General features: G+C 38.9%; 1 protein-coding gene across 1 annotated transcript; it reads left to right on the forward strand.

Moving 5' to 3' along the window:
- The first annotated feature begins 1,194 nt into the window (after positions 1-1,194).
- On the forward strand, positions 1,195-17,321 carry LOC129271347 (neurotrypsin-like). The gene is made up of 8 exons (XM_064106577.1): positions 1,195-1,249; positions 2,823-3,146; positions 10,415-10,747; positions 11,941-12,276; positions 12,643-12,975; positions 14,692-14,918; positions 15,585-15,700; positions 17,279-17,321. The coding sequence occupies exons 1-8, from the start codon at positions 1,195-1,197 to the stop codon at positions 17,319-17,321; spliced, it is 1,767 nt and encodes a 588-aa protein (XP_063962647.1).
- Positions 17,322-17,543: the final 222 nt, after the last annotated feature.

Below are 17,543 nucleotides of genomic sequence, written 5' to 3' on the forward strand. Positions count from 1 at the left end.
TTAGATCTAGGACTAGAGTCTAGACTCTAGTATAGAGTGGGTGAGGGGAATCTAGTCAATTTAGATTTTGACAAACATGAAAAGCAATAAATGGGACTGATACACAAAGAACTGTGCAGGTCACTCGGTTTGTGGTTGAAATGTTTTAGTAATTAACAGAAATTAAGATAATGTGAATGGAAATTTCTTACCATATATGGATGATGAATGCTTTTCTTTACCTTCAATAGTTGTAATTAGTTTCCATAAAATCCAAATTTTTAAGAAAAAAACAACTCTAGTGACATTTTTTCAACTTTGTTGCAGTCATCCCTGCAGCAGTAATTTACCAAAAAAGTGCTAGTCTTGGTTAAACGAGGGTTATTATTTCCAAAAAGAATTTTAAACCCGGGTTTAACCCAGGTTTAGTTAAACCTGGCTATCAGAATACCAAAATAATTAAACTACACTTAGACCAGAGGTGAGGTTTAGAGGAGGTTTAGTTAAACCAGGGTTAACTTTAGACTAGGGTTAAATTAAACCTGCTATCAGAATACGGGCCCCTGGGTTATATTTAGTTTACTGCCCCAGGGGGAATGGATACTTAGGAGAAAACCACAAATATCTAATAATTAAGTACATGGCCCTATGGGAAAGTGTCACCTTGGACATTTTTTTTTTTTCAGGACTAGTGAAGAAATTTATTTTGTCTTAATCTTACTCTTTTGTTGCATATAATGTTCAACCAGCTGATTCATCAGGAGCTGTAGTGTAGGGAGCTTGCACGCAAAAAAGGGCTGCTGCATTGTTAGGAGCTTGCACACTATTATTTTTGCTTAATTATTCTCCTTTCTGCTACACTGCAAAGAGCTGACACAAAATGAGGTCGCTGCATTGTTAGGTAATAGTTCACGGTAATTTTGTTTTCGCCCCCCCCCAGAAAAGAATGCAATTAAATTGTTTTCTGTTGCTTGGCGATAGGGACAAGCAGTGATATTATTATTGGTTAGAAACTGAAGTGTGTGTTGGAGTGACCATTTGGAGCAAGATATCCTGGGCAGAACATATTTTAACCTTGGTTTGGGAAGGTTAGGTTTTCACCTTTTCCTGTGTGAGAGATGTTGCTGAGGTGTCTTGAGTGTTGAGACCGGTGTGACGAGGGTTTAAAGATTCAACACTAGCATCTTCAGGCTGGCTAATCCTAGAATCCTTCACATGACTGCCACACACACCATGATCAGCAACAAGGACCGGAATTACCAAGATATCCGTAAGTTTTGTAATGTTGTATTTTTTGTATTTTTGTTTTAAAAAAAATGAAACCACTTAATAGCTTACATGGTATCTTAGATGTTATAATATTATATCACTTTTATTTTAAAACACAAGAGGAATAGTGTTTTTTTTATAGGAATTGTCCATTGGCATTGGAGTATATGAAAATATATATTATATGTCTCCTTTAACATCTTTTTGGAAGAAATCTGTTTTATGGAAGGATTGTAATTTAATGTTGATTTAATAATATACAGTATAGTGAGCATCCAAATTCATGATCAATCATGAAGTTTTTATTGAAGAATGTTATCATTTGTGCAAGGTAGTTATAGTTAATATAATTGTTGCATGATTATGGAAGGGAACTTTTTCTAGAAAACTATTTGTTATTTCTTTAAAACAGTCGCAGTTTTGGTCTACCGTTTAGCTGGGCTAAGAGAGTACTATCCTTGTCAAGAGATACAACACGGGCTCTGGGCCTGATGACACTACATAATTCCAATGTAACTGGGTCTTCGACGGACTCGCCGTCAACATTCAACACTTCTGAGTGAATGGTATTGAGGAACTACGCTGTGTTCCTGGTGATTGTCTTCATACACCCCAATTGTCGGCTCAAGAGAACTTTCGTTCGCCAGTATAGACAGTGGTATTGTCACCCGCTTTCATCGAAGAAAGTATGACTTAACCATAATATTTGAAATCATAAAGTATATACCGGAACTCAGTTTCTTATAACAAGAAACCGAACTTTAATTATCAAATTGCTGAAAGTGTCATTATTATATGCTAAAGTTATAGGTTTTCATATTAGATTTCTTATAACATGTATAATTTATTATATTTATGTTCCTGTCCTAAATTTATTATGCAAATAAAACTCCATATGCCTTTTCCAAAATGAATGTAATTATTAATATGGTCATTGTATGCTGATTTAGGATATCAGAATATTGAATTAAACAGTTGAACTACAAACGTCAAAAAGTATTTATTGTTTCTTATGTTATTGGTAACCGTGTCATTCAAGTTAATAACAAGTTAATTGATTTAAAATTTTAAACAAGCAACAAACAAGTGACTGAAAGTTGTCCTTGCCCCTTGTCATAATTTACTTACCCAGTTGCCAATTTGAAATCAAGTGATCTCAATTTTAAAGCAGCAATAACTTTCTCATCGCTTGTCCGATTTCTTTCAAATTTTCACCAGTCTGTTTTCTTTATTTTTCTCCTTTCCAACAGAACATTTATTGAGCAAGGCTGTGTTCCCCTTTAACCGTTGTTACTTAATCTTATTGTTCTTCATGAATGAATGAATGCGATATGAGCCAGTTTCCACCGAATAGACACGATTTCATCCACCCATCATATTATTACATTGCTTTGTATAATATCATTTATATGTTTTCCCTCCTCCCCTGCAATTATTTACCCGCCCCTAATCAATTCAAGATATTTTACCCCGTTTTTTAAATTCGTTTACACCAAAACATAAAAATAACACCAAATTCCAATTCACGACTAACATATTGCTCTTAATTCTTCTTTGTTGGTAATCTGTTCTAGTCCAACTCAATAATATCAGTCTTCGATTGACTAATGGCACTGGCCCTCATGAGGGTCGAGTTGAAATTTCCTACCTTGACCGGTGGAACGGACTATGTGGGAGGAAAGCGGATCGAACCAGAAGCGACCTTCTTTGTCGAAGTGTGGGCTATGATCGGGTGTTTGCGGTGTTGCAGCATGGGGCATTTGGGGAACCTCCAAACCTATACTTCGACCGCATCTTCTGTCAATCTGATGATATCTTTGAGGCATGTCGTCTTAACCTCTATAAGCTCAATTACTGCGCAGGTGGTTTTGGCGGTACTTCAATCTCCTGTGACAGTCGTAAGTAGTGGTATATATACTTTTGCACCTGGATAATCAGGATTTATTTTTATTTTTATCCTTTATTATCATTGTATTATTATTTCATCTTATTTTATTTATATATTTTTTATGAAGGGGGGGGGTTGAAAAAACGTGATGACATTGCAAACATAGCAGGAAGAGTAAGGTAAGGTCTTTAAAGGTCAAGTCCATCCCAGAAAATTGTTGATATGAATCAATAGAGAAAAATCAAACAAGCATTACGCTGAAAATTTCATCAAAATCGGATGTAAAATAAGTAGGTTGCGACAATTTAAAGTTTCGCTTATTTGTCACAAAACGGTTATATGCGTAACTCAGTGATATGCAAATGAGAGAGTCGATAATGTCTCTCACTCACTATTTCTTTTGTTTTTTATCGTTTGAATTTTAATATTTCAATTCTTACAGATTCGAAAATAGGGACCAACTTGGCATAACAATACAGTGTTTAAATAATGGTAATTCCATATGTTCAGAGACGAATAAAAAAAAAATTCACATGACTATGACAATTTCATACAATAAAGCACAAAAGAAATAGTGAGTGGGTGACGTCATCAGTCTGCTCATTTGCATCCCGACTAGGATGTGCATATATATAACTGTTTTGTGAAATTGAGAGAAACTTTAAAATGTCATAACTTTCTTATTTTACATCCGATTTTGATGACATTTTCAGTGTTATGCTTGTTGGATTTTTCTTCTTTTATTCAAATCAACTTTTTATTGGGGTGGACTCGTCCTTTAAAGGCGTTGTGATAACGGCGTCAAAACGGGACATCGACGAGGCACAAATTCGTTCCAGCTGGACGTCGCTCTTAATACTAGACCCTGTCATTCTTGCTACGAATTGGCAAGCCTACACAGTGGGCACGACTGGGGAAAATAAACGTTTTGCCCGCAGCCAGCGAAAAATATTTTGCAGTACTTTAGTACGACTGGAAAAAAAGTGGCTACTCTCATACTACATACTCACTTACGCCTTACTGGCAGACCCCTTCTTGTGCTCTGTTATTCTTAGATTTTTGACTGGTTTAGGCAAATCCGTTAGTTCTCATCTTGTATCATTCTATTTGTTGAAACATCTGGATACCACTGGACTGTTTTGGGCTCGTTTTCTAATTGCTTCATGGTGCTTTTTCTTCATAAGGTTTTTTAGTTATTGTCTCCTCTACCTACAGTCCACAGTGTAGCTATATTGGGATGAAGCATATAAGTCTCACACATGGACATTGACTTCATTCACACTTGCTTATCCAAATGATGAATAGGATTAATCTATAGTTGATCTCATCATGACTCTATACACAATGGACTTTAGCAGATTAGCAAGCATTGTTCTGATCTTGGCTTGGACCTTGTGTATGGAACAACGACTCTTGAGCTCTAACCAAATGACAATGGAAAAGGATGGACATGGCCTCGGAACTTTCTTCTTATACCTTGGTCACATTTGCTCTACGGCGGCCATACGGCGGCCGTAGATACCTGAATTCGAGAGATTTCTGCGGCGGCCGCAGAAAATCTGCGGTGGCCGCAGGGTCGACGTACGGCGGATTCCTACTTTTTACAGGCCGTAGGGGTGGCCGTAGAATTTTAACTCGGAGTTATAACATTTTTTCTTTTCTACGCTCGCCGTAGAAATTAGACTAGCCGTAGGCATGGCGTAGAACGGTCTACGGCGGCCGTACGTCGAGCGTACGGTGGCCTTGCGGCTGCCCTCGTGTTTTTCTTCCCTCCTTTCCCCTTCTCCTTTTGTGTTATCTGCTCGGGAGCCACCAGGCGCGTATTTAGAATTGTGCACCTCGGTGGCCCGACCTATAATTTTGGCCCATATGCATGTGTACTTTTCAGGAAAAAAATTGCGACCCCTCCTCGTCAGGCAAACAGGTGCCTTAAATGCATGTTGAATTATTTTATTTCATAATCACATGAAAAAGGGCAACTGCAGACCACTTTTTTAATGATGACTTGATAAAAAGTAATTTCTATCCATGAATATGATATAATACCACCTTTTTTTTAAAGAACAAATGTGACCAGGAAGCACAGATATTGCCCTTTCACCAGCGGCTAACTTGGGTAAAATTGTTATTATTATCATTATCATTATTATTAGTATTATCATGGGGAGTTAAATGCTGATTTTTGTTGTTTCCTAGGGTGTAGTTCTTACTTAAGACTAACGCGTTTATTAACATCTTAACTTTATTCATACAAACAAGTTAACATGGTTAGGGGAGATTTATTTCATAAGTCCAAATAAATAATGCGAACGCGATTTTTGATAGCTTGTGTATAGACCTGGAAATAGAATATTCTGAGAAGTTTTGTAAGCATGAGCAGGATGGGCATATCTCTATCTGTCAGGGCGAGCTGAAAATTGTCTATATTCCAAAATGACCCAAAGTTTGGAAATTCTAAGGATGAACAGGATGGGCACTTAAAAATTATTCGATCCGAGCTGAACCTTTTTTATATTCCGTTCCAAAACTAGACATTCTACACAATTTAGGTAATAATTAGGTAATCATTAACAGGATGTCCATCTAACTAATCATTCGATGCGAGCGCGAAGCGCGAATCACCCCAAAGGTCGATTTGCCCCCCCCCTTCCTAGGTCGAACATTACTGATCGTATAATATTCAGATCAGTGTCAAACATTAATTTGGCGACCCCCCCCTTCCTAGGTCGAACATCAATTTGCCCCCCCCCCCCCCCACTTTTATTACTCCCCCTTTCCCCTTTTCTCTTCTCTCCTTTTCTCTTCTTCTTGTTTCCTTCTCTCTTTCTTTTCTCCCTTTTCTCTTTCTCTTTTTTCCCCCTCCTTTTTTATCTCCCTTTTCTTTCCCTTTCTTTCCTCCCTCTTTTTGGTGCCCCTTTTCGCCTACCCGGGGGCCCGGGCCCTGAACCCCCCTCCCTCCTACCAAGAATACGCGCATGGGCATGGTGCGACACTTTGAAAACTTTCTGAAATGAAATGTCTAATGTAAAATATCATGATGAGTGTGACAAGCAATTCATGGTATACTCACTGTATGGTCCCCCTGCGGCCGCCGTGAGGGTGCCTTGCGGCCACCTCGCGTCTGCCGTAGTATTTGTCAAAAACCTACGGCCAGCGCAGGGTCGCCCTAGGGCGACCGTATGTCATGATTTCAAGGACATACGTCAGCCGCAGATTTTTTCTCCATAAATTAAAAAATACGCCGTGCGGCGACCGTAACATATGTGACCGCTAGAGTAAGTGGCCGTGGAAATTCTGAGGCGACCGTAGAATTGCTACTCGCCGTAGAAATTTTAGAATCTACGGCGGCCGTAGCAAATGTGACCAAGGTATTAGTCTCGACCCAGAAAGAGAGAGTTTGGCTCAACTACTCGTTGCAACTGATGGCGACAAATTCTGCATCTGGACTCTCAAACGAAGAAATGGGACTCGTCTCAGAGTGCATCGTGGAAAACGAGAAGAAGAAAGTTAAAGCACAAGCAAATAAACGTTATCGTAGGGCATATTCCGGTCAGTATGGTGCGAATCGTGAAAACCTGGTTGATGTACGCAGCATTGGCAAGAATGCACTTTGTGTACTCCTAAATGCTCAATCAGTATGCAACAAGACACAATACATTGAATCATTCATCATTGAAAAGAATATAGATGTCTTGGCTCTCACAGAGACTTGACTAAACGAGGGGGATGATGCTACATGTACTCCTCAGGAAGTTCTTTCAAATGGATATATCTCAGTCCCAAGGAAAGGAAGGGGCGGTGGAATTGGTCTTATAGCACAAAATCAAATCCAGATTTTACCATGCCCTATTGATCATTTCAGGAGTTTCGAATAGGCCAAGTTCCGATTGAACATGGGAAATAAATGCCTAATACTAGTCATAGTATACAGACCACCTCCATCTAATCAAATGGTCTTGCATGTCAAATGTTTCTTCCTGAATTTATGCCTATTCTTGACGAGCTATCAATAATTAATGAAGACTTCGTCCTCATGGGCGATTTTAACATTCATATGGATGCTCCAGATAATCCAGAGACAGTGAACTTCTTAAATGGACTCAATGACAGCAACTTCACGCAACACACCAGCCAGCCAACACGTATGGCAGGACATGTCATCGACCTTATCATCACAAGATCCCAGTGTGAAACGGCCAGTAAAGTGAAAGTTGGGGAATTTTATCAGACTATGCAGCCGTTCACTTTCTCTGTAAACTCAACAAGCAAACACAGCGCGTCGTGGTTAAAGGGGAATCCAGCCTTGGCCATAAAATTATGTGTTGGGACGGAGAAAAATAAATTAAACAGAATAGTGAAAGTTTGAAAGAAATCGGACAAGCAATAACAAAGTTATAGCTGCTTGAAAATTGAGATCACTAATACTATGTAGATTTCAAATTGGCAACTGGGTAAGTAAATTATGACAAGAGGCAAGGACAACTTTCCCATAGGCCATGTACTTTATTATCAGGGATTTGTGGTTTTCTCCTAAGTACCCATTCCCCCAGGGCAGTAATCTAAATATAACCCAGGTACTATATTCTGTTATGTCCTCATGGAAGAAAAATATAATTTGAAATAAAACTTTTGGGAAAAATGACATTTTAGCCACAATATGTATTGGAGTACATGGAAGAGTAGTCCTTGCCTTACATCACTATGACATCACATATGCGGCCAATTTGAAGTCTCCATGGGTATAGTGATTACCAATATTTACAACTTTTAAAAATTCATAACTTTCTTGTTGTTTGTCCAATATTGTTCAAACTTTCACCTATCAACTTGTCTGATTTTTCTTTTCCTTACAAAAACAAGTTTTTATTTCTTTAAGAGATATAGGAAACTTCGGTCGATTGATCTGCCGTCTATCTTGGAGGTTGTTGAGACATTGTTGAGTCGGGGATACTACATTAACTTAAACGTCGACCAACAAGCAGAGCTCCTCCACACTGCAATGAAGGACATGGTAGATGTCCATTCTCCAAATTAATAGACAATGAAAATTGTTAACCGCGAGCAAATGCCTTTGTATACTACTTCTGACAAACGAAAATAGAAACAGTGCAATAAGGGGGTTGAAAGACGCTGGAGGAAGTCTCGACAGTCAATCGGCAAAGTTTCATCAGTGAGCATAACCTCCTTAGAAAAATAATGTCTTGTGCCAAGAAAGATTACATCAAGCAGAAGGTTGATGATTGCAATAGTGATCAGAGGCAACTTTTTCGACTTGTAGATAATCTTCTTGGCAGGTCGAAATCCATTGCATTGCCCTCGGATTTAACAGATATTGGAAAAGGTCTCAGTGTATTTTTTCAAAAGAAAGGTTCGCAATATAAGACAACCAATGATTGGACTGGCTTCCTCTACCAGGATGTCTGAAACACCTCCTGAGCATCAATGGACAGATTTCAGCTAGTTTCAAGTGCCGAAATAGTAAAGATCATCAAATCATCACAAAGCAAATATTGCGCTCTCGATCCAGTACCTACATGGATGGTGAAGAAAGCGCCAAATATGTTTACAGAGATGATATTGACTTTAATAGATTCTTCGTTGTTATCTGCTACAGTGCCAGAATGCTTCAGGGTTACTCTTGTTTTTCCAATTCTGAAGAAGAGTACCCTTGATCCTGACTGTCTAATCAACTATAGACCCATCTCTCATCTAAAACTCAAAGGTTCTAAAGAAAGTTGTAGCTCATCGCCTCTGTACTTTCTTGGAAGACAGTTGTCTATCTGAAGACCTTCGGTCAGCCTACAAGCCTGGCCACAGTGTTGAAACTGCCTTAATCAAAGTGAGAAATTATATTTTAACAGCTGTAGACAAAAAGCAGATGGTCTTTTTGTCCTGATCGATCTTTCAGCAGCGTTTGACACTCGATCACGAGTTACTTCTGAGAAGGATTGCTGACCGCTTTGGAATAACTGGTGATGTTATTAAATGGTTTCAGTCATATCTGCAGGCGAGATCACAACAGGTAGCAGTTGTGGATACCACATCCGAGAAATACATCATAGATTGTCTGATTGTGGTGTGCCGCAGCGATCTGTGCTAGGACAGATGCTGTTTACTATGTACACAGCCGCTCTTGGAGACATTGCGCGGCATCACGACATGAAGTACCAAAGACCTGAAGTACCATCTCTACGCAGACGACACTCAACTTTATGTGGCTTTCAATCAAGGTCTTGACCAAAATAATGCATACCTTCGTATTCACAACTGTGTAAAGGATATGCAGACATGGATGGAGAGAAATTTACTGAAACTGAACAAGGAGAAAACAAATCTTATCCTCATTGGTTCACGTCACCAGCACTCCACTTTCGACCTGCAAGATCTTACAATAAACGGAGATGTTCTGCCTGTTTCTAATACTGTTCGAGACTTGGGTGTAGTTTTTGACAAACTTTGAACATGGATGCACATATTTCGTCTTCCTGCAAAAGTGTTTTCTATCACTTGCGAGACATAGCGAAGATTCGTTGATTCCTCTCTGAACCAGATGCTGCAAAAGTCATCCATGCCCGTGTCACGACGCGAGTGGACTGTTGTAATGCCCTGCTTGCTGGTCTACCACATTCTTTGGCCTCAAGACTACAAAGAATACTCAACAACGCTGCCCGAGTTCTTAAAGGAGTGGGCAAATACGATCATATTACTCAACCCTAAAAGAACCCCACTGGCTTCATGTGTCGAGAATAATTGAATACAAGATCCTGACATTAGTGTTCAAAGCTCTTCATGACCATGATGACGCAGCACCTACTCACATCAATGATCTTCTTGCCGTGAAGCAAGGCCACTATTCTTTACGATCTTCCACATCTACCACCCTCGTGAATCCTCGTAGCCGAACCAAGCATTATGGAGATCGGGCTTTTAGCTATGTGCTCCCAGTTATGTGGAATAGACTGCCAAGTACTATCAGGAATATGAACACTCTTAAGACATTCCAATCAAGTGTCAAATATTACCTATTTTCACAATCATATTAGTGAAGTCCATGTCTTATGTTTGATGCTTTGAATTGTGAATATTTCCAATGTTTTTGTTTATTTAATATGTAGCGCCTTAAGTAATGATTTATTAGAAGGTACGCATTATAAATACTTATTATTATTATTATCATTATTATTATTATTATTATATTTTAGCAGGGTTATCGTTGACTGAATTGAGCAGAGAACGTGTCATATTCTGATTTTGGTTTCATTTCTTTCTTTTTTTCAGATCAGGATGTAGATATTAATCTAACCGGCGGTGGTGGGGATTACGAAGGTCGTGTTGAAGTATTCTTTGATCGAACTTGGGGAAAGATATGCGGCAATAGCCAGTGGACCTTCAATTCTGCTGACGTCGTGTGCAGACACAATGGCTATGACCATGCTTTCATCATCTACTATGACGGCACTTTCAGTAAAGACAACATGACGACGGTGCAGTTTGATGAAGTTGACTGCGAAGGTTCAGAAACAAACCTGACATCATGCACAGCTTATAGATACAATGTAGGGTTTTGTAGAGACACCCCTCGAGAAGCAGCTGGCCTGACCTGCACTTCGGGTTAGTAAACAACTTCTGAAATCAATGTTCTTCCTACACTGGAATAACCGTCGTTTCTGAGGATTTATATAACAATTTTTTGACATTTTACTAATAATCCTCATTCACCGACGGTAGTACGTTAGTGCGAGCCCGCATGTGTAACCATTTCTACCTATTCGGGCTTAATAGTGTTTTGTCTAGATTTTTTTTAGGTCTAAATTACATTATATTATCTTGAACGATGGCCCACTATTTTCGTTAGACTGCAATCTTTCTTTTGATAAAACGAAATATGAAATAGAAGATCGAAAATAAATCTTAGCAATGAGTAATTTTTCACTTTTTTTTGCCGGAAAGGAAAAACTGGCAGACGTGTGTTGCTGCCCTCTACGTTCGTTGAGTTAGGCTTTTATCAAGGCTTTCCGATTAGAATTTTCGATATGCGAGCGACAAGTTCCGAACGCACGCACAATTAACAATATAAATAGAAGCGCAACGCAGTGGCACGAATCGCAATATACAGCGACTGGTAAAGACGTCTGTAAGGATGATGACGTCATTTAAGATTGCAATTTACGATGACCAACGAAAGGTTCGAGGATGACTATGTTTTGATCATTTGATGGGAATTAGCGGTAACTGCGGTCTAAAGTACGAAATTCCTTAATTTTATATATTTACTTGTCAAGTTGGATGTATTTTTTTGTTAATGTGATATTTTATGCACAAAACGATCCGAAAGTCTGGTTTTCGCCGAATGTTAGATCTAACTTTACTGCTAATACGTTGGCTTTACGTACGGGCCTACATTGATTTCAGTCTATGTATTGGTGAGAGAAGCCAACGCAGTTCAGCGGAACAACCAAATACAGAGACTGAAGCTTTTGGTCTATGTTCTTCCTCATTTATTTCTTAACTTATCAATTAATATCTGCAGCCTCAAAATTGTCTGATTGTTGTGACGATATTTTATTTTCAGCTTCATGGATAACATTGTGATTTACAGAAGTAGAATGCTCAGCATGTATGTATACTCTCCTGTACATTTTTCATTCACACCATTTCTTACTTCTCCACACTGTGATTAGCGCTATTGTGTATAATTATGATTAAAATTGATACTTATTTTCATCTGATAACTCCTGAAATAAAAGCGGTCGAAAAGTAGTCTGTCCCGGAATAATTCGTAACGCAAAATGGTTCTTTATCAGAATCAGCGTCAGAAGTCGACATCAGGCTGGCCGGAGGTCAAGGTACCCATGAAGGTCAAATGGAGTTCCTCGTGGATGGTGTCTGGCGAAAACTCTGCGGTAAGGAAACTACTTTTCAGGAGGCTGACGTCTTCTGCCAATCACTTGGGTATGAACGGTCATTCGCTCTTGTCCAGGACGGCAGTGCTTTTTCCAGCAGTGACGACAGAGACCCATTCTTCGACTATTTGGATTGTACTGGGTCAGAAGACAAAGTTACTAGCTGTAGAATGTTGCGTTCTAAAGAAGGGACGTGTAGTTCTCTGTATGGTGCATCAGCAATATCTTGTGAGACAGGTTTGTGGAACACCCTTACCATGCTTACGTACTAGATCCTTATAACATTGAATGAATATGATAATCTCGAAGGAAAATGTCTATACAATACATTTAAATTCCAGTAGCTCATTTGGAAGTAATTGATAGAGTACATTGTTATTGTTTTTAGTCTACCTATTTCTTTATGACCAATTCTTGTACAACCTATGTAAAGACGACCTAACATTGTTCCTATAAATAATAATTATGTACAAACCAAACTGTGACGTAAAGTTATGCCAATTACTCTTACAGAAACGCATAAGACACACTGAAGATAACATTTATAAAGGAATTCAAGAAATTTGATTTCATCGCCATTGAGTTAGTATTTTCCCCCTCTAGATGATCCAGTCAACATTCGCCTCGTCGGTGGTCAGGAATCTTACGAAGGTCGCGTTGAAATCTTTTACGATGGATCCTGGGGTTCGATCTGTGCTTCGAAACCTTGGAACATTTCCACGTCTGCTCTTGTTTGTAGCTTGCTCGGATACCATGATAAAAATTACGTCACCTTCTTCGACGACGATCGCTATGGCGACCTGACCGATCCTGTCCGTTTCGACGAATTAGACTGTAAAGGTGTCAAAACCGCCAGTTCGATCAAGTCATGTCAGCTTCGTAAGCTCAGTGCTGGTTATTGTAGAAGTGGTTACGCCAGTGTTCAATGTGACCGAGGTAAGTATTGTCAATATCAATGGAAACTGTCAATATTATTTATGTAATTTATGTAATGTATTTGCAAGACCTACTGTCAAGTACTTCCCCGGTAAAAGTTAATTTATACTGGATGGTTCATCCAAAAACAAAACTTTTAAAAATGCTAGTTGACGAATTGTTAGCTATATGAATGATCTGTTTCAAATTCGTAATGGGACAAACCATCACTTGCAAAGCGATCTAGTATGGTTGCCATTAACAAGAAATTGAAGAAAAAAAACCATGTGAATTAACCAAATTAACATATTCGTTTATTTAAAAAATTATAAAAGTATTGTGGGTCGGCTTAACAATTAACAATTTTTTTAACCGACCAGCTTGCACGCAAGTATTTTATGTGGGGATTACCAGTGCTACACGCAGGGGAATATGCGCAAAAAATAGGGACATCATTCCAAAAGACAAAAGGTGCGAAATCATAGACTCGATAGCTTAGTCGGTTGAGCGGGTGGTTCGGATTCCGGTGACCCGGGTTCAATTTCCAATTGGTGAGCTAGTGCCCCATGTTAAGGCATTAATCATCATTACCAGGTCCCTCGGAGAGGACCTTAAGCTGTCGGTCCCCTGTTTGCTTGCTTACAAGCATTCATGCTTTCTTAGCAATTAGGTAAAAAAATATATCACCACCACCACCTCTAAGATTCATCCAGTGTAGCTAGAGGCGGAAATAGTAACACATCCTCAACGCGGTCGGCCAATTTAAGGTTCGTTTGCCAAATTCAGGCTGCTACAACAGTTGCAGCGGCATTACCGATATAAGCGAGTTTTCCCTCTCCCACGCAGAACGAATAAAAAAAAACATCAAATGTATTGACAATGGAAGTCAAATTAAAATGGATAGCTGAGAGGTCTTTGTCGAAAATTGGTGAGCCGGGACAACAGATCGTCTTTAATTGAAAATTTGCAAATTTGTAGTTTATTGGGTCCAGGACGAAACTGCTGTTTTGATTCACCAATTTTCGACAAAGACTTCTGGGTTGTTCATTGTTATGAAGGACAGTTGATAATACATTCTCTATGTTTCTGAAAGCCCTCTGCCTCGCGGTGCGGAAACTCCCTTTTAAAATTGAGATCTACAACCGGCCTTGGCGAGAATAAAGCCAGTCATGACCGCGAGAGTGTTCGTGTGGAAGCGGAAGTTCCCTTGTGCTGATGTCGCACAGTTTTACGTAAGGCCGCGTTGTCCGTATTTGCGAAACCGTTTATAAACGAGAGTTAATCGAATACACAGACATAGCTTGCCATCGCACCCCTGTCGGTGTATGCCGCTGAGCATAATATTTCGACATCTCATCCAAACAATCATAATATGTATCATAAATAAACCTGAACAAGTTTTGTTCAGTTGTATTTCTAACGAAGACGTGAGCGTCAATAACGCTGATCTTCATTACGGCTCCATATACATTTAATAATGAAATAGATATATATCATTTAAACGCCAAAAGAACAGTTATGAGTAACTTGCTGAAGGTACACGGATTTGCAAGAAATATAAAACGTTACCCTTCGACATTGGAACACAGTATCAATAGGGCGACGTAATCTCACGTGTATATACGTACAAATCGGATTATTCAAGCCTCTGTTTCATGGGTTCAATGCTTCTTTGGATCTGCTCATTGCATCTGAATTAGCAGGGACTTTCATATTAATCTTATGTTCACATTTTAGCTTCGACCAAAACCGTGCCAACATCCATCCAGACCACCCAGGCTGCATGGGCTGTGGCTACATCCCTTCGACAACAGGCGCAGACATACCCAACTACGACACCATTTATTGATGCGTTTGAAGACAGTTCACCTGACATTGATGGCACCGATCGACAATCCACTACCCTGACTACTATGATAGATGACGTGATCAATTCTACTTCTAATAATCGATCTCTTAATCGGGTAAATAATATAATGTGACTGCTCATACTGACTCCATGCATTGCTTGTTCCCATTTGTGTTTCTTTTCTTTTGTTGTATTCTCAATAGACTATACTATAGAAATAAATAAAACATTTCCGTTTCATTTCTTATGAATCAAATGTCTCTAAGCTTATTGCCATGAATTCATCGTATATTCATGATATTGGGTTCATAATGAGAATCGTACATTTTGAAGAATGAATTAAGCCATTGAAGTTTGATTAACGTGCTTGCCGATTAAACGATTGATAACAACGTTTAATTTTGCTACTTTATTTCGTATTGAACATAATCAAACATAAACCATGAAGTCCGTGCACGATCAATCATAGCCAAACTAACTGGTAAAGCTTTGGAAGTAAGACCAACTTTACAGTTCAGGGCCTGTTGTATAAAAGTTACTTTTATGGTAATATAACTTTTCCATCCAATGGTAACTTGCCTGAAGTCCTTGATTCTGATTGCATGCTTGATTGCAGTTACCACTGGATGGCAAAGATAATATACTAGTAACTTGTATGCAACGGGGTCCTGATTCATATTCAAATTTGTATCAATACATTTCCAACAGAAAAATAAAACAAAATCAGATCGAGGTCGGTTTTTATGGCGTAATGCTGTTTTTATCAATCCTTTCCTTCCAGAATATGAGTGAAATATGTATTTTGCCGAGTCCTAACCAGAATATGTTACTTTACATTGGGTATGCAGTAACCATCGCCTGTATATCGCTTACCTTACTGATATACGTGATCATTCGGTAAGTCTAATGTGACACCCGACTCCAAGTTCTATATTTCCTTTTTTTTATATGTCATAGCAAAATGATTTCATGATCGGATATCCTGTAGCATTGTTCTTACTGAGACAATGTTTAAAGAAATGCAGAAGTTTTCAGTACTCCTATTTTCGATCCATGATTTGGTCTCGTCAAATATTCAGAGATTCGAGCCTCTCACAATAATGCCGAAACGCCGGTTTTCAGGAATGATGTGGACATTGATCGGGTTCTTTTCTGTTAAAAGTTTATCCCGAAATTGATGAGCGCCAATTTAGTTATCTTGTCTTCCGCATCTTGGATAGGCCGCGCTGGATGTTCCAAAGCTACCGTCCAAAATGTCAAGAATAATTGTTAGGAAGTTTCTAATCATTTATTAAAAAAAATATCAAAAGCAACATTCATTTCCTGATCCATTTTCTTGCTACCAGGATAAGTTTCTTGAAAATGCACTAAGCGTTGAAAACGGCCAACCCTCGTCATGGAACATACGTCCATGCTCGGACTAAAGCCAGAGTAGTAATATTAGTGAGTTCTTGAATATGATGGTGGTCTTCAAATCTCTCCAAATAAATGCCTATCAAAATTAGTTGTAGGCCTAGTAGTAGTAGTAGTAGTAGTAGCAGAAGTATTGTTGTTCTGGTTACCATAGCAAACTCAGACGGAAATTACTTGGCCTGATCGTGATTGGAGAGTGCGTCTCCTTAATCTGCTTCCATGTCTTCTTCATGTGCGTCCTCACGGTTGACCGTTGGACAAGTAGCCCGGAAACGGAAGTTCTGCTGTGCATGGCTTTATTGGCTGGTTTACAGTACTCAATCTTGTCATCTGCTAGCTTCATTACCATGCATGGTATAAGCTTGTACCTAGCTTTCGTGAAACACCTTCGAATCGATTCTCTATCATACCTACGTAAAGGCACATTGTGGACACAAGGTACAGTCAAGTCAATTGGTTTTGACATATTTTTTTTTTCACTGAGTAAAGTTTGACCCATCATGTCCAACCTTCCCCTAACATACAGTATTGCATAATGAAGTGTTTGTCGTTGTATCGATGGTAGTTACAGTATAGTAACAGTAACAATCAAAGTCCCATTCACATTTAAACATGGATGCTCAAGGATCTACACGGCACTGACAGAATTATCCGGCGTCTATATGTGACTGGGTCTTAGTGCTTATTTACAATTTTTATACGATGAGACTCTTAAAAACACGTCAGATTTGAAGTGTTATAATTATTGTTGGCATTCCGAAGCCAATGGGGTCTTTTTTATCATTATGAATTATACAATATAAATAGAGATATTTCTTCATCAGTGTTTGGTATTCCACCAAGATACATTATAAGCACTCAAAGACAATTGCCAAAATTTAATTGGATAAAAATACTTATGGTGAATTGATAGGGGATAGGCCAATCCCAGACCGACTGCAACTATTTCGTTATGACCAATGCCAGATCGTTGGCCGGCTTGGAAAAAGTTTCTTCAGTGTAACCAGGCACAGTCACAATTAAAACGTTTTTTTCTAATATTTCTTCAATTTCAAATTACAGGTTTGCCAGCCGCAGTAGTGGTTATGACATCGATAGGTGCTAAAGATACGTATCTTGCCACAGACAGGTGAGAATAACGTTAGGTTTAGTATACCTTCCCTATCTTCCGTTTTATTTTATTTTTTCAAATGCAGATTAGAGACTTTAGTTCGACGACGCACCACGTACTCAAGAACATACACAAACTATTGTCAAATGCTCTTCATGACAAGGAACAACTGAGAAGTCTTTGTCGGAAATTGGTGAATCAAACACCAGTTTCGTT

The sequence above is a fragment of the Lytechinus pictus genome, chromosome 11 (genome assembly GCF_037042905.1).
Source record: "Lytechinus pictus isolate F3 Inbred chromosome 11, Lp3.0, whole genome shotgun sequence".
NCBI classification, from domain to species: Eukaryota; Metazoa; Echinodermata; class Echinoidea; order Temnopleuroida; family Toxopneustidae; genus Lytechinus; species Lytechinus pictus.